This window comes from Oncorhynchus nerka, linkage group LG4 (assembly GCF_034236695.1).
Source record: "Oncorhynchus nerka isolate Pitt River linkage group LG4, Oner_Uvic_2.0, whole genome shotgun sequence".
In the NCBI taxonomy this organism is placed as follows: Eukaryota; Metazoa; Chordata; class Actinopteri; order Salmoniformes; family Salmonidae; genus Oncorhynchus; species Oncorhynchus nerka.
In genome coordinates this window covers 19825189-19843745 of record NC_088399.1, presented here as the reverse complement: position 1 = coordinate 19843745, position 18557 = coordinate 19825189, and the positions used below count along the sequence as shown (strand labels likewise).

Genomic DNA, 18557 nt, shown 5'->3' with positions numbered 1-18557 from the left:
ATTATTGAGGCACTGACAGTAGCTTTGCTTAAGGAGCTAATTGGAGCAGACAAACCAGAGGTCAACTGACCCGAAATGAGACGGTAAATTGGTCAATTCTACACCATGTGGTTGCGGACCATACATTTGGAGCACATACAGGTTTATTTTCATTATGCACTAAACGGAAGAAAACTGACTGAAACACGGAGGAACTACTTGGACTTGGCACAAGAGACGTTCATTTTCTGTTGCATGCCCTTAATGATCATGGCCCGGATGTGCCCATCAACTGGAGACAGAAGACTTCTCTTCAGATTTTTTTATTTTACCTTTATGATGAAAAGATAGCATTAGCTGTCCTGCATTGGGAGAAACTTCATTTTCCTGTCATGTTTAATTTCACTCCCTCAAACAGATTATAGTTTGATAAATACTCCAAATGCTACGCACAGGGCACACACTGGTTGAATTACATTGAACCAATGTGGAATACAAGCTGAATTGACATCTGTGCCCAGTGGGTGTATTCAATTGCCTATAATGCTATGCTGCGTTCCCATTTGCAGTGTTAGTACAGTAGAATTTGGCTGTGTGGTGATTGGAGGGTTAAAATGATTGGTTGAGAAAAATGCCTGACCAAAATCCATATTTCTGTGTAGATCAGATGTTTATATATAGAAACAAAATGAGCAAGACAAGCAGAAAAGCCAAACAAGTTTATTTACAGACACAATATAAAGATGATCCAGAATATAGGTTTTGTATCACTGTTCAAGCTGTATTCATTCTATCCATTCATTTTCAGACCAATTCTTCTACTTAGTTCTTTTTTTACTCTATAAAATGTATGATATTTTGTGATTCTGAGTCAAACTGAAAAGGTTTAATAATGTGCTCATACAGATTGAATAAATGTACCTTGTGCATTTTATCTTTTACACACAATCTGTGTGACTGAGTTACAGGTGAAAGAATCGTCCACATTTTTTAGGAGTAATGTCTTTTAAATATCATGGTAATTTGGGGCATTGCATGTACAGAAGAACGGTCCTATGTTTTCAGTTCAGTCAGCAACGTTCCTCTTCTCTGTCACAGTTAAACACAATAAATATGAATAGAAACATACAGCATTCCAAGGCCGAGATCCACAATGCTTTCAAGGGTACATTATAACAAAGGTAAAATGACACAATGCAGTGACAATAATTATCTTATTTCAAAACGGGCCGATAATAGTCGTTCCTTTCCATCATCTGTGAAAAAGTGCATCCATCACTCAATTCTCTTTTAAAATCTACTCAAGGTTCGGTGATGTAAAAGGTTCCATCTCTCGCAGTGCACTGGGAGCTTTAACAGAAGCTGATCATTGTAAACATATTTCAGTGGTGGTTGCAGGCACACACAAAGCAAATAATACAGTATCATCATGCACAGCATCACGAGTATGCAAATGGTATTCTATTTTACAGTAATTATAGAATATGAAGTCATTTCAACAGCAGAAGTGAGCCTTTTCTTAATGAGGTTACACTGTCAGCAGACAGTAAGACCAAGAGTTTGTTTGATATGATCATCCGTTAGATAAGTGATGCAGGGGTGAATTGCATATCTGAGAGAGGATTTGTACAGTAAGGCAGCGTGGTTTTAAGACATGAATGACAGCGACAAATCAGATTGCTCAACAGTACCCAATAACTAGGGCCAGGGTATCTTTTTTTGACTATGTGACCTGACCAGGAAAACCTCAAAGCCCTAGTTACAGGCTATAACATAATATAGGCTACAACTAGGACCTAGAGTGTTCCCAGTCAGGTCCCAAGGTGAGGAAACACTCCTGGCCATGCAGAGTGACTAGGACTGTCTGTTCTGGAGGTCAGAGATTTTACTATGGTGGTGGAGATTATAAAATATTAATCATCTGGCCTTTGTCCAAAAACAGCGAGCAATTAAAACACCACCATTTCACATCAATAATATCCAAGGATATATTCCAGCGTTTGGCAAGTTAGTTATACAGAAGAAAGTGGACCTGTGAAAAAGGTAATCTCTGGTCAGGAGTGTTAACAGTGTTTTATATGAAATATTTACCCATGTAAAACAGGTTAATGTAGCTGGACAACAGAAAGTTGAACTGTTGGATCTTTGAAGATATATTTTGGATTTGCTACAACATCAATAGTCTTCAGGCTTTTTACACAGACATACATAAAAGCTGCTTCACCCACAGTGTCTGAGAAAGATAGCACATAGATGGGTGGGAATCATAACACAGGAAGTGGCAAAGACAAGGTACAGGAGGAGGTGAGGGACACACAGAGTGGCCCTATATCAGTGTAAATACTTGTGCAACGTTGAGTTCAAATCTGTACAGCAGTAGTACCACCTAGCCACTAAGATTTCACAAAAACGACATCACTAGGAAAGACCACTTTACATTAAAACAAGCAACCTACATTAACAGAATCAGAAATACCGGCGGTCATTGGAGTTGCTTATTCAGCAAGAGAGTAAGAAACACATTAAGTAGACAGTGTTTGCATTAAAGCAAGCAACCTCCAATTCATGGAGCTACTGTAGAGCCCCCAGATATACGGTGTGAGTTTAAAAGGCTCTTGTCAACTGTAAGATAAAAAATATTGTACCTTTCAATTAAGATATGAAAAATGTACAACAGACAAAAACAGATGGTGACAGACAACAGACAAAAACAAATGGTGACTCCCCACGATACATTGCGGTGTGGGCGTGACTCTGGTTCACAATCACGTGCAGGCTCCCGAGTGTACATGGAGGATGCCTCGCGTGTGCATGTGCAGGAAGTTAAAGATCTCGTGGGGCATAGCGTGGAAACCGGGGCGGGGCTTGACGTTGTCGTAGTAATGGTGCGTGATGAAGATGCCTGAGGGGTTCATGGGAAATGCCCAGAAGCCGTAGAGGTGGACCTCCTCGCACAGTTCCATGGCGGCGGTGACCAGCATCAGGCCGCTGCTGAGGCGTTTGGCGCGGACACCCTGGACACCCCAGAAGCGCTGGACGTTGAGCAGGTACTGAGGATGGAAGAAGAACACACCCCTCTGGGAGTCAAAGTCGTCCAGCATGTACTTTACTCGGAAGGAGACATCAGTGTTACGCGTGTTGTAGAAGGCGGGTAGGACCACCGACGAGTTCTCATAGTTCTGAAGAACCTCATAAAATGGCCGCCGCCACTTCTCTAGCTTCTGGAACCTGGTGGAGGAGGAGAGTCGAGGTAAGTGATTCGTGTTTAAAAGGAGGGAGGGAAAGGGGGTGTGTGTTTGAGAGGAGCAGATGTGAGTGCTGCAGCTCTGTGCCCCAACATTACATTTCAGTAAGTGCACATCCATTGTAACTGCCTCCGTTAATACATTTCAAGTCTAGATGTTCTGTCTGTCTGTGTGTGTGTGTGTGTGTGTGTGTGTGTGTGTGTGTGTGTGTGTGTGTGTGTGTGTGTATGTGTGTGGCACAATGACAATGCAATGTTAATGGCAATACACTTTTTTGGTGACATAGCCTACAGTACCTCTCTGTTATAATACTTGGATTAATCGTCACCAGATCTGTTTTGGAGCCTACATCAGCAGAATACTTCTCGCTGATGGGTGGTATGTTGCATCTTTGAAGGAAGGAGAAGTATTCACATTATTCAATGCAGATTCTGAGAAGACCTGAGCAGATTGAAAGTAGTTCAATACTAGATCTTGCCATGTGAAATCTGCAGACCAAAATAAATCAGCTCAAGTGATGCTGGTAAATATTTTTAGCACTACGGGATGAAGATGCTGTGTACCTAAACACAAAATCTGCTGAGTCAATTTCCTTCCCACATTTGCTGTTCTTGATGATTCCTCCGTTTCCAACAACAGCACATTTCTTGAACTGGGACTTGGAGTACGGCATGTCCTTTAAATGAAACGGAACCAGTGTCAGTTCCATCACTTTAGAGTGGGAGGTATAGCATTGGATGCCTGGATGACAGGTAGTCTTACAGGATGGTATACTATATATTGTTATATAGTTGGAACACTCACGTCGGGGAACATCTTGAAGACCTCAGTAGTGATGGGCAGGATGCCACTGGTGTCCACCTCATACCTCAGCTTGGTGCCTGCTGGGGTGTTCCTCTTGGTGGTGAACAAGAAGGAGGGTGCATTACAGCAACGCGACAGAGACATCCTAGTGGAGAGAACAAAAGAAGGACGGAGTTCCTGTCGGATCCAAACAAACTGTAGTCGAACAAGGCTGCTGGAGAAACAAGCAACACAGCAGGCCTGGTCCTTGAGGAACAGAACGTTGCACCCCTGCAATAGAAAGTATCTCTAGAAGTTGGGTTACAGTCACACAATAAAGATTGCTCAGATGTCTCTCTCTATATAGAACAGCTATTGTCGTGTTAAAATGTTATGGGATGCATTTTCTCTGTTGTTTTTGATGGTAGGCCACTCTGGTAGGCCTACATTATGATCAAATAGCCACAGTACTCTACTTGATCAGTGTCTGAAACTGTAACTTAAAGCGGGTACAGCCTCAGTGTTCACAGTAAATGTGCGCTGGAAGTTGCACAGAATTTTCACAACGTTCAAGTTGTGCTCAGCAGACCTGAAATTTGCTCAGTGCCAAAAAAAACATGGGGGAATATTGGACTAAATGTCCTTCTTATCCAACCAGCGTAGGCTTACTAATCATGAAAAGCATTCAGCTACTTGCTGTGTCGCCCTGATGATAGAACTAAATGTGGAATAATAGGACATGTGTCGCTCTGATGATAGAACTAAATGTGGAATAATAGGACATGTGTAGCTCTGATGATAGAACTAAATGTGGAATAATAGGACATGTGTAGCTCTGATGATAGAACTAAATGTGGAATAATAGGACATGTGTAGCTCTGATGATAGAACTAAATGTGGAATAATAGGACACATGATGATAGAACTAAATGTGGAATAATAGGACTGATGATGATAGAACTAAATGTGGAATAATAGGACATGTGTAGCTCTGATGATAGAACTAAATGTGGAATAATAGGACATGTGTCGCTCTGATGATAGAACTAAATGTGGAATAATAGGACATGTGTCGCTCTGATGATAGAACTAAATGTGGAATAATAGGACATGTGTCGCTCTGATGATAGAACTAAATGTGGAATAATAGGACATGTGTCGCTCTGATGATAGAACTAAATGTGGAATAATAGGACATGTGTCGCTCTGATGATAGAACTAAATGTGGAATAATATGATAGAACTAAATGTGAATAATAGGACATGTGTCGCTCTGATGATAGAACTAAATGTGGAATAATAGGAAATGATGATAGAACTAAATGGAATAATAGGACATGTGCTCTGATGATAGAACTAAATGTGGAATAATAGGACATGTGTCGCTCTGATGATAGAACTAAATGTGGAATAATAGGACATGTGTCGCTCTGATGATAGAACTAAATGTGGAATAATAGGACATGTGTCGCTCTGATGATAGAACTAAATGTGGAATAATAGGACATGGATGATTCCGGATTTCCTGCATATTACCTATTGATTCCTTTTTATTGAAAACTAGTTCCTGGAATTTTGCAATGCTAGTCAAACTAGATGGAAATGGATCGGGTTGATAATGAGTAGAAGTCCAACAAAGGAGGAGGCTAATGTGTGTGATGTATGGTAGAAGACCATTAATAACGCGATCTCTGTGATGCCTTGAGGGTCAATTGTGCTTACTTGAAGTTGTTGGTCTCCACCATGTTCTGCTGCCACTTGCACACCTGCAGGTTCCTCCATCTCTCAAACAGCTCCGACGTCTTCACCCTGGCAGACAGCCAGGGAAACCCCACATAAAAACCAGACAAAGAGAAGAGTCAAGTGATCCATGTATGTTTAAGAATAAGGAAATGGTCCTATACCAGACACTGAGTGTATAAAACACTAAGGACACCTTCCTAATATTGAGTTGCACCCACTTTTGCTCTCATAACAGCCTCAATTTATTGGGGCATGGAATCCACAAAGTGTCGAAAGCGTTCCACAGGGATGCTGGCCCATGTTGACTCCAATGCTTCCCACAGTTGTGTTAAGTTGGCTGGATGTCCTTTGGGTGGTGGACCATTCTTGATATGCATGGGAAACTGTTGAGCGTGAAAAACCCAGCAGCGCTGCAGTTCTTGACACAAACCAGTGCGTCTGGCACCTACTACCATACCCCGTTTAAAGACACAAATCTTTTGTCTTGCCCATTCACCCTCTGAATGGCACACACACAATCCATGTCTCAGTTGTCTCAAGGCTTAAAAATCCAGCTTTAACCTGTCTACTCCCCTTCATCTACATCATAGCTTTCACCTGAAGTCACCTAGTCAGTCTATGTCATGGAAAGAGCAGGTGTTCTTAAATGTTTTGTACACTCAGTGTAGGTTCAGTACATGGTCACAATGAGGGGGTGGAAACTGCACAGGTATATAAAACTGACCAACAGGGGGACGGGGCTGCATGGAGCTACACTGCAGCATGCTACGTGGCTCTGCTCTATAATATGAATATTAAACACACGCTGAGGTGTAACATGAGAATGACACTGGAATCTGTGGCTCTGGGATTAGCATTGCGCCCAGGCACTCCCTCTGACTGACGCCTTGAGTCCACCGTCTTGAGGAGAATGTAAATGTAAGATGGTGATAGCCAGAAATAGGTCTCTGAATAGCTCCCCTTGAACTGACATTCCCCCTTGATGATTGTGGCATTTGACTTGCTGGAACAGCACCCTGAAAGCCAGTCACACGTTGGATGGGCGGTTGTCTGTCTGTCTGCTGCCTGGAACAGCCTCAAGATCACAGGTAGGACGGTGTGGAACAGCCTCACAGATAACAAGATCAGGACGGTGTGGAACAGCCTCAAGATAACGTAGGACGGTGTGGAACAGCCTCAAGATAACGTAGGACGGTGTGGAACAGCCTCAAGAACACGTAGGACGGTGTGGAACAGCCTCAAGAACACGTAGGACGGTGTGGAACAGCCTCAAGAACACGTAGGACGGTGTGGAACAGCCTCAAGAACACGTAGGACGGTGTGGAACAGCCTCAAGAACACGTAGGCCTGTGTGGAACAGCCTCAAGAACACGTAGGCCTGTGTGGAACAGCCAAAAGAACACGTAGGACGGTGTGGAACAGTCTAAAGAACACATAGGACGGTGTGGAACAGCCTCAAGAACACGTAGGCCTGTGTGGAACAGCCTCAAGAACACGTAGGCCTGTGTGGAACAGCCTCTAGAACACGTAGGCGTGTGTGGAACAGCCTCAAGAACACGTAGGCCTGTGTGGAACAGCCTCAAGAACACGTAGGCCTGTGTGGAACAGCCTCAAGAACACGTAGGCGTGTGTGGAACAGCCTCAAGAACACGTAGGCCTGTGTGGAACAGCCTCAAGAACACGTAGGACGGTGTGGAACAGCCTCAAGAACACGTAGGACGGTGTGGAACAGCCTCAAGAACACGTAGGCCTGTGTGGAACAGCCTCAAGAACACGTAGGCCTGTGTGGAACAGCCTCAAGAACACGTAGGCCTGTGTGGAACAGCCTCAAGAACACGTAGGCCTGTGTGGAACAGCCTCAAGAACACGTAGGCCTGTGTGGAACAGCCTCAAGAACACGTAGGCCTGTGTGGAACAGCCTCAAGAACACGTAGGCCTGTGTGGAACAGCCTCAAGAACACGTAGGCCTGTGTGGAACAGCCTCAAGAACACGTAGGCCTGTGTGGAACAGCCTCAAGAACACGTAGGCCTGTGTGGAACAGCCTCAAGAACACGTAGGCCTGTGTGGAACAGCCTCAAGAACACGTAGGCCTGCGTGGAACAGTCTCAAGAACACGTAGGCCTGCGTGGAACAGTCTCAAGAACACTTAGGCCTGTGTGGAACAGCCTCAAGAACACGTAGGCCTGTGTGGAACAGTCTCAAGAACATGTAGGCCTGTGTGGAACAGTCTCAAGAACATGTAGGCCTGTGTGGAACAGTCTCAAGAACATGTAGGACTGTGTGGAACAGTCTTAAGAACATGTACGCCTGTGCCGGAGTCTGTTCTAGAGGTAGAGCTGCTGCTGATTGTACATCTCCATGGCGACAGCAGCTCAAGGCCAGTCTGGAACACTTTCCCATCCGTAGCTACCACACTATCATCAAATCATTCTTTACAACAACAACAACACATCAAAGAACAAGAGATGGGCCTGAATTTTGGAACTGAGTGCACAGGCTTTGTTGTTTCATCTAAGATCTAAATTAGAAACTCATTTCAGAAAGAACACAAACCAGCAAGACACAGGCCCTGGAGGACCATATCTGCCCATCACTGCATTCCTAACACAGGCGATACACTCACATGGTCAGGACTTTGACATCCATAATCTCCTGTCTGAGCTCTTTACATGCAGTGGAGTTGTAGTCATAGGATCCATCGTATGAATCCAGATACCTGGAGGGATTGTCACAGTCAACATAACGATTACACAATAATCAACATTAATATGGAACAGACTGGGCCACAAAACACATAGCACAGTGGGTTCGGGAAAATATTTTAGAAATTGTGATACACTTAACTGTATTCCATTACAATTGGCTATACTTTAAAATGTATTATTATTATTCATCTTTAATGTAAAGACATTGTTGTGAGATGAGTGGCAGTTGTGATATCATTCCTATGGGTAGGGGACCCACAATATGTATCCTGGACACTTTTTTGTCACCAACTACCAAAGTTGGTGACAAAACAGAAAGTGATACAATTTCTCTGTTTTGTTTTCAGATTTAAAACATTCATTATTGTATTTTGACATGGGAATTTGGACTTGACATGGGGAACAACAATTAACACTGACATTCTCTCAACAAAAAACAAGAGTCATTGTAAACAACAAAAGGTGTGAAATACATAGTGAGAAAGGGGGGTAGAAAAACCTTGTGGTAAATTGTGAGAAAATATGACCAGATCTTGATGGCAGGAGCACCTAGAAGGCACAACCTTTATCATGGAGGTGTGTCTGTGTCTTGTGACATGTCCAGTATGTTGGTTAGAGTGAACTGCACAACTGTACAGTATGAAAAATGACTGTTGTATGATGCCAATGGCAAATAATGGGGAGGCTGTTTCACTGCATAGGGCAGACACAGAAAACTTACCCACATGGCACAACTGGTTACAACGACGTCATTAGGACGTCTCTTATGCCGCTATAGTCAAGTTGCACAGTTTTTATTTTCCATGTCTTTTGAACAACCAAGAAGGCCTCTTTGTCTGGTTGTATTAGATCTGATTATCTGACCAGATAACAACCAAAATATGACATCTTTCCCATGATGGCTTGGTCTTGTCACGAAAGGGGCGTCTTTATCCAGTTGTAACAAAGACCAATTTGTTGTACTCTGGTTATAAGATGTGTTCTCCACCAGTTTACAACAAGAACATTACATCTTTAAGACTTCATGTGCCACATGTTGCTTGCTGGGTAGCCTGAGTTCATCAGTCCCTGTGTGGACTAACCATAGCGTTTTTCTACAGATCTCTTAGCATGTAGAAATAAAACTGAGGAAGATCACATGAAAATCGGTTGGTCCTACATTTGTACTTATTACCTATCTGGTATGAAATGCACACCCACATACATACACATATACATGCACATGCATACACATAATTATAATGTACATACTGTACACAGTCATAATTCTCACTCAGATTCAAACCATTTCAGAAGATTTTACACCTCATTGAACTATACAAATACTTATCATAGATATATTAAGAAATCTTGATTGGACAGATACCTTTTACATGCTTGAGAGGCTTGAAAACCTCTTAACAAGAGGTTTCGGACAAGGAAATAAAGAAACATTATACAGGAAATGGTATAAAACTAAAATATAAAAACATCTGTTTAATATGGTGGTAGTGATTGTGTGACATTTGAGACAAACACAATGACATATAAAAGAGAAGTAAACTAAAGAAAAGTGAAGACATGGTCGTCATTTTAGTTGACAGAAAGGATTCGACCAACATGTCGCACCTTCTCCTCCCTTTTGAGATCATCATCACCAGCTGCAGAAACAAACCCAAATCGGTGCATCCCTGTCAGGCCAGGCGGAGAGCCACACGAGAGAGTCAAATCTCCCTCTAGGTGTATTTAAATAGGTTTGTAATGGATAATGCTATTGATCCATGTATAAGCTTTGGAAAGGGCTGCCCTCTCTGGCGCCTGGGCTGGTGGAGTCAGCCTCAGGGGCACCAGGAAAGGTGGAACGCTTAGGGCTCCTAATACATATTGAGAAGGTGCTTTCTATTCGGAGCATCTTTGAAAGTAGATAGCAAATAGGTGATGTTGAGTATCTCACTACAGTCACTCCCAACAAATGGAATTCTGTCTACTGGAGGGACAGAGGGAGTGGCTGCCCAGCGGGCAAAACTGGTTGCAATGACATTTATTTTTTACCAACCATCAAAATATGTCCATCTGGTTGTAATTTGGCTATACGACCAGATAACAACCAAAATATGTCCATCTGGTTGTAATTTGGCTATACGACCAGATAACAACCAAAATATGTCCATCTGGTTGTAATTTGGCTATACGACCAGATAACAACCAAAATGTGTCCATCTGGTTGTAATTTGGCTATACGACCAGATAACAACCAAAATGTGTCCATCTGGTTGTAATTTGGCTATACGACCAGATAACAACCAAAATATGTCCATCTGGTTGTAATTTGGCTATACGACCAGATAACAACCAAAATATGTCTTTCCAATCACATCTTCATGTCGTCTTTACCTGGTTGTAATCTACTTATATGAAGTATTCTCTACCATACCAGAAAAACTATTTACAGCCAAAAAAAATGTCACGTATCAAACTTTGTCCGCTGGGTGAGGGGTAAATCAGTTGAATCCAAGATGGCAGTGATCACAAATGTACAACACCAGTGGATGAATTTGTAGAGCAAATACTATCTCAGTGAGATAGGATGAGGTGGAGAATGTTTGTGAAAAATATGACTGGTGTGGTAAAGCATGATTGATGTGGCTGTTGAAATACATTTAATTGAGGTAAAACACAAAAGGACAACATGGGTGACATGACAGAAAAATGCATTTGAACAGGATGCTGGGACAAAATGAAAATGAGAAAGGAAAAATGAAGCTGATGATGCAGTGCATTTTGGATTAGCTTGTTATTGAGTAGATACTGAAGTGACCTAGAGCAGCATGTCTCTATTGAAAAAAACCTTATGTAAAACATACCTATCATATTCCCTATTTACACTGAGATCTGTAGCATCTTAGCTTCATTTGGTTAAGCTCTAATGATGAAACCAGAATAAGTATTTTAGCCTAGAAGAGAAGACTGATTGTTATTTTAGATCATCCATGACACACGGGCTTTCTGCCATCCGTGAGGGATGGTCAGATGGAAAAGGGCCTATTAATAACCTGCGTGTTATCACGCCTAGTGACATTAGGTCCTCGAAGCACTGAAGCCAGAGACCTGCTGGGAAAGTGTCATATTTTTGTCTTCTCATAAGAGGAAAACAAAAGGAAAGGTAATCCAGGTAGGTAGCAGAGAGAGACGATGCAGATGTGAGAAGAGGAGATAGGGGAACAGAGAGACGTGTCCACTATGTATATGACATACACACAGAGCTGTGCAGAACGCATGAACACACAGTTTGAGGAGGAAAGGCGTTTGAGAGATGGATGCTGAATGGGACACAGAGGTACAAGGAGCAGCCGTGGTCCAACCAGCTTCTCAGGGGGATGGGCGTTAGGGTTTGAGGGTCACGGAGGGAAGGGGGGGGGGGTCAGACAACATGCAAGAGCAAATCTGGAGTGCAACCACCACTGAAAATATATGACAGTTTAATCCTTTCAGACCAATGAAAAAGAAAGAGGCATTCTTGGGTTTTTGTAAAAGTACTTAAAATGCCTTCAGACTGGCCTACCTTTGCGAGCGTTTTTTTTTCTTCTTAATATCGGCTAGGCAGGGTGTGACTATTACGGAGATCTGTGAATCTGGCTGAAAATTCTGACGGAAACATCTGTCAACATGCAGACAGGTAAGTTAGTTAAACGTCAGTGTGAATGGGTCCTGTGTCATCATCACCCTTGCAAACATCTCTACCAGGATTCCTCAGAAATGCAAAACAAGCAGAAGCAAAAAAAGAGTAAAGTATGTGTTGCTGACTTTGTCTCTCTACTGGTTAGTTAGTACAGCAGATTGGTTGGTTATACTGGTTATGCATTACGAGTGGAGGCTTCTAAGGCCCAGGCCACACATGCAGGGGGCTGGGACATCAGCAGGAAATGGCATGTTCTCTCTCTATCTCTCTTTTTTCCTTTCTTTTTCTCACAGGGGTGTTGTACAGTCAGTCAATCACGTTGGAAATGTACCTTTTCTTCCCATTTCTGGCAGGCTTCAGAGATCCATCATCCGAGAAATTAACAGGGCCGGTCCAATTTCCTGTCTCGTCTCCTTTGAGTCGGCTAAACTGTTGCGCACTATTAAGAAAATTAGTCAGTTTATTTGGGGTTTATTGTGCGTTAAGTACCTGAGAACTAACAGTCAGCCAAACATAGACACGCACACAGACCGATACACAAACACTTCCATGTGTGCATGTATGTACACAAACGCACACACACTCCTATACACAATGCACATTTGTGCAAGCAAGCACACACAGACACCATACAGAGGGATCAGCATTTGGCTTAGTATACCAAATCAAACATGGTTAGAATGAACCTAGATAATGTGTGCATGGTTGAAGTGATGACGCATCTAGAGTGTAAAAGGAAAAGTGGCACTCAGTAACACATTTGTAATAAATTAATAAAACACCCAGTCACCACATATTGATTACAGAATATTAAAATGAAGAGGGGCAAATAATTAAATGTACAAATGTGCCTTGTATGTCAAATCTTACCAAAGAATAATGATAGGCTACATAGCGATTCTTTTTTTTTTTTTCTACACAACCAAAAATTTGTTTAAAAAAATCAGAAGGGGATAAATAAGTCCAAGCTCAGACTGAATAACAACGTGCATACGAGTCTGGCCATCTGGTGTGGTTCTTGGCGCCGATTCCTCACATCTGAGAATGGCATGCAATGCAGACGCACTAATGTCTCAGCTATCTCTGCTGCAGAGCAGTGGAACAGAAAACACACTTGGGTTTAAAACAGTGTGTATCATTTGTTATGTTTCTTTATGACATGAAATAAAGATGCTTCACTTGGTCCATTCATTGTGGTTAAACAGGTCAAACTTAGGTTAGTTGACAAAACTCCGTCGTCTCACAAAGGTCTAAAACCCCTAATCAGTCACCATTTCAGGGTGGTTTACCCAATCTGCAGAATATTTTAGTTCTGTAGGTTAACCTATAGAGTACTTTTCCCATTAGGCTCATGCACAATCTGAAAAACCACAACGCATTATATAAATCTGAACCACATGTTTATGGTTAAGGGGTTACATAGAGAACAGACAAACTGAAAGATACTTAACGGTTTACAGACAAAAGTGGCATTTAGACCAACATTGAAAGGTGCATAGCACCTGTACCCTCCCAGGCCACAACGCTGACCCCTACTAGACTAGACAAATCTCCTCCCTGAGTAACATGGGTGGACTGAACAGATTTGGTCAAAATCGCATAAGGCAAATCCAAATATCCAAACCCGTAAGAAATCAAAATGATTTAATTCAAAGACTAACTGTTTTGCGTAAAAGGGACATGTTTGATTTAATTCATCATATGCGTAGAGTAAAATGACCCATCTCACTAAGAAAAAAAAAACATGAATCTAAATAAAAACCATTTGAGCATTCATGCCATTGTGCATTTAATCCTTTGTTTCTGGTCCATTAAGGCCTGGTGGACAGCACAGTGTAGCATCACAGTGTACTGGCAAATAATCTTACACATAAAGCCTATCTGTAAGCACATTATGTGATCAAATTAACACTGCTTTTTGGGCCGCATGTCATTATTGCAGGAGCCACTTAAAAACCTCAATTGACACCCCCCCATGGCTGTTGCAGTCAGGGTGGAGTGCACTAAAACAGGACATGGATTTTTGGGCTCTGGATCTTCTATGTGATGCTCCTAAATTAAAGAAACCATGCAGCGGGTGCAGACATTGCACACCTGCAGACCATCAACTATCTACAGTAGAGCAGTAGAGGCTGGTGGGAGGAGCTATAGGAGGACGGGTCATTGTAATAGCTGGAATGGAATAAATGGAACGGTATACAACCACGTTTGATGCTCCTCCCACCAGCCACTGCTTCAGAGGGATGCAGTGTCTCTAAAAAGGCGCCCATGCTCTGTCGTAACCGGCCGCGAGGTCCGTGGGGCGACGCACAATTGGCCTAGCGTTGTCCAGGTTAGGTAGCGGTTGGCCAGTAGGGATATCCTTGTCTTATCACCAGCGACTCCTGTGGCGGGCCGGGCATAGTGCGCGCTAACCAAGGTTGCCAGGTGCACAGTGCTTCCTCCGACACATTGGTGCGGCTGGCTTCCGGGTTGGATGCGCGCTGTGTTAAAAAGCAGTGCGGCTTGGTTGGGTTGTGTATCGGAGGACGTATGACTTTCAACCTTCGTCTCTCCCGAGCCCGTACGGGAGTTGTAGTGATGAGACAAGATAGTAGCTACTAAACAATTGGATACCATGAAATTGGGGAGAAAAACAGGCTAAAAATTCAACTAAAAAACTAAAAACAAACAAAAATATATTGGTGAAGTCATTCTTATAGACATTAAAGAGCTATTGCTCCCATCCTGTTGACTCTATCAATTTTTCTTCCTGTCCGTTGAGCTAAGCGTCTTATTATCAGCCTGTCAATTTTAATATTATATTAGGCGTACCCAAATCATTGAGGGTAAAACAAAGTCTGCAAAATTAAAAAGATCAAAATGGCTTAATTCTGTCTACAGCTGCAAAAATATTAAATAGTCTTGGAGTAATGGAGGACTTTGCTGCTGGTTTTCTCACATAGTGCTCTCTGCAACTGTCATTATTGCATTGAAGCTTAAGTGTCTATAGTATTATCTTTTCCAGACCCACAGAATTTGGCCAATTGCAAAGATGGTTTACTGAGATCCTGGGGCATGAGAGAAACCCATGAGATTGAGACCCATGTACTCAGGCATCGTTTGGCTGGGCTACGTGTTGGGAGGGGTTGGACCTGTTGCAACGACTTTAGCTTGTTGTCATCGTTTCAGCATGGGGGGGGCGAGAATATCTCACAGTGACATAATTTTCAAGACTTTCTCTCTCTCTCTGTGTTACTGTGTAGCAAAATGGCTGCCGTTATCGCCCACTGGCTGGGTCCGTTGTGACTGTAGCCCCATTCCCCTCTGTTCCAGTCGGTGTGCTAGGAGTGCGGTGCAGGAAGGCAGATAGATAGGTAGATAGAGATATTGCTGGGGCTGGATTCATGCCATCTCAGCCATAGTGTCAGGATGCCATGAATCCATAGGATGTCATCAGAGTAGTCCGCGCAGGACACACACACACAGGTGAGGGGGCTTTGGGCAGGGGGGCACAGTTAGAATGCAGCACATGTATGTTTGTTGTAAGGCAAAGTCATAATGCACTGTCTGGGGGGGGTTAGTGTGACAATTGTTCTTATTTTCTTATTTTGGGAGGGGGGGGTAATTATCTGAAGATGAAAATATCTCTGCTTCTCAGCATCTGCTCGTCTCACAATGAAAAACATCCCAGAGGATAATGCAGAAGTCAATGCTTTCCAGTGATTAATAATAACATATTTCACTATGGGTGCTACTAGCTAAAATAGATTGCATAAGAAAAGGTCTAATCGCTATTAGAAAAGATATTGCTGTTGCTAAGGTGTTACAAAACATCTTAGGAATGCATTGCAGCAACAGTGCATGGCTATGTGTGCATTGAAGCCCACAGGGTAGTAACTAATATTAAATATGACAATAACCCTGTGACATAACATGTAGAAATTATCAACATTTAGTGAAAATACTGATCAATAAACTGCATCAAGAGATAATTTTTGGTTTTTACTGTGATATCAGCAGATATCCAAGCCTTATGTAAGAAGATGCATGACCAGTACAGCTGAAAATCAAAGACAAAATCAAATAAAAGGGAGTACACTGCCATAAACAGCTGTGTATGGCATGAATGTGATGCTTCATTTTCAGAAAAATATCAAACAGAAATATCATGAGAATAGTGTCAATATGCTCGTGGAAAATGGAAGGCTGATTGCTATTGTTCTTTTCAGCCATTTAGCTTATTTTCCCCTTCATGCAGCAAATACTACAACCACTAGGCTACTCCCACATTTACACTGAATTACAACAATGACAGTATTAATAGGCCTACAATTATAACAATAACAGAGACATTTGCTTCACAAAATTGAAAAATATCAGGCTGTCCCTTACATTTCAACATTATGCAATTGTTAACAATTGAGTCTTGCAACCTCCTCTTCAGATGAATGGCACATTATTTGACTTGGGCCTATAGGCTACATGTAGAATATATTTCACAGCGCTTACCTTTTAATGTAGTTTTTGCCATAAAGAATCTGTTGTAAAAGTGTAACCAGTCCAAATGCGCAAATGAATATAAAACAAAGCGACCTATTGCCGAGTAAATCTCTACCCGACGTAGGGTCGGAGTATCCCATTCTTCGGCGCAGCATCCACTGTTGCCCAAAACTCCAGAATTAGCCTTCTCTCGGCGCAGCATTCAGAATCAATCACACAGGTTTATCGTGAAAGCATTCGTGAGGACATTGTCCAAATGTCTTTATGATATGTTTACTAACCTATCCTTCGCTGCGGTCACAGCATTGATCTCATTGGCCTATATAAATCATAGAAATATAGGCTACGATTCCGGACGGAAAGTGATTTGGTTAGAAATTGTAGAATACAAATATTCTGGTATTTTGCAAGGCTGATGGTACACAAAACATGAAATGTTTCGTCAAAAATGCCTGACATTTCTTTGAGATCAGGGCGATAACCTCTCGAGTGGGAGGTGCGCTCGATCGAGAGGCTGGACAGACAATGGCAGGCAATGCAGATGGATGGAATTCTTTCTTTTGCCCAACGCAGTTAAGCAAAAACCACGCCCGGTTATTCAAAGGGGCGTTCTACAACGCTGTGAGCTCTCTCCAGGTTCGGAAGTGAATATCACGTACCGCAAAATTCAGTCACTGATTAATATTAATAACGTGGACCGAGCTAGCCATTACCGTCCCTCAACGCTCAAATACATATTCAATGGCTATAACATAGCGTATTCAACTGAATGAGTTGTATTTGATTTAACCAGGCAAGTCAGTTAAGAACAAATTCTCTTATTTACAATGACGGCCAACGCTGGATCAATTGTGCGCAGCCCTATGGGACTTCCAATCACGGCCAGATATGATGCAACCTTAGTCCACTGCACCACTCGGGAGCCCATGATTAGCTAATAAATATTTGAGAAATTATGAATAATAAGCATATGCTTTTACCTGATAATAGAATATTAATGATAATATAACAACTTCCAATAACGTTAAGTAGCCTAGGTTCATTTAGCGGACCTTCAATTGAAGGAATTCAGCAGAGTTCTCAGACATTTTTACAACTTGAAACTCTGAAAATAAATACATGGGCAAATGTTACCAAATGTAACAGTATAGCTTCCGTCCCTCTCCTGGACTCGAACCAGGGACCCTCTGCGCACATCAACAACTGCCTCCCACGAAGCATCGTTACCCATCACTTCACAAAAGCCGTGGCCCTTGCAGAGCAAGAGGAACAACTACTTCAAGGTCTCAGCGAATGACGTCACCGATTGAAACGCTATTTGCGCGCACCGCTAACTAGCTAGCCATTTCGGTTACACAAACATAATAATAACAGGCCTGCTAATTGTTAAATTACACTTTCCATCCTTAACTTGTTAACTTGGAAGGTCACTGTCTCTGCGCTGAACGCCTGTGATTGAGACAACGCTAGCTAGCCAATGGGAGCGTAGTGGAACGTCCCTCTGAATAACGGGGTTTGGTTTTGGCTTAATTGCGTTGGGAAAAAGACGCAGATATTCCAGTCTCATTTACCAGTGTTCCTTCCACCGTGAGCATGGGCTAGCTCAGTTAAATACTTAAGACAACATGATCGAAAATAATGAAGTAGCCTAGCCTATATACGAAAGAGCTCTCCTCAAAATCAGGACAAACAAGAATGGCGTGAACTGAAGCACAGTTTGGTGATGCTGATAATTGCAGCTTCTTTCCATTACAGCAGACTGGTCCAGAGATGCTGATGCTGATACTCTCTCTTTCTCTCTTGCTCTCTCTTTATTTCCAAACAGACAATCATTAGCTACTCCTAGGCCTTTGACCTTTCACTCACTTCCGGTTGAACGCGGAACGAGGAAGAGCTTGGTTTTGTTGTTTAAAAAAAAAAGTTTGTTGTTTTGAAAGTGTATTGGAAAGTTCTTAGTAGCT

The 18557-nt window shown here is 42.4% G+C and overlaps 1 protein-coding gene across 3 annotated transcripts; it reads right to left on the bottom strand.

The window, feature by feature from the left end:
- Positions 1 to 683: 683 nt before the first annotated feature.
- st8sia5 (ST8 alpha-N-acetyl-neuraminide alpha-2,8-sialyltransferase 5) lies at positions 684 to 17163 on the bottom strand. Of its 3 annotated transcripts, XM_029649083.2 has the most exons (9): positions 16606 to 17163; positions 12446 to 12553; positions 11998 to 12093; positions 8375 to 8467; positions 5730 to 5816; positions 4029 to 4173; positions 3788 to 3900; positions 3521 to 3613; positions 684 to 3207 (listed from the first exon to the last, which is right to left on the bottom strand). In XM_029649083.2, the coding sequence occupies exons 1-9, from the start codon at positions 16749 to 16751 to the stop codon at positions 2745 to 2747; spliced, it is 1344 nt and encodes a 447-aa protein (XP_029504943.1). In that variant the 5' UTR covers positions 16752 to 17163; the 3' UTR covers positions 684 to 2744. The 3 variants fall into 3 exon arrangements, with proteins under 3 accessions (XP_029504943.1, XP_029504951.1, XP_029504961.1); XM_029649091.2 differs by lacking the exon at positions 11998 to 12093 and having other exon boundaries at positions 16606 to 17155; XM_029649101.2 differs by lacking the exons at positions 11998 to 12093; positions 12446 to 12553 and having other exon boundaries at positions 16606 to 17148.
- Positions 17164 to 18557: the final 1394 nt, after the last annotated feature.

Coding starts and splice junctions, on each gene's coding strand:
- st8sia5 (XM_029649083.2), bottom strand. CDS start 16,751: ATGCTGCGCCGAAGAATGGGATACTCCGACCCTACGTCGGGTAGAGAT. Junction 12,554..16,605: donor GGCAAAAACTACATTAAAAG/GTAAGCGCTGTG, acceptor TTTTCTTAATAG/TGCGCAACAGTTTAGCCGAC. Junction 12,094..12,445: donor GCCAGAAATGGGAAGAAAAG/GTACATTTCCAA, acceptor GCATGTTGACAG/ATGTTTCCGTCAGAATTTTC.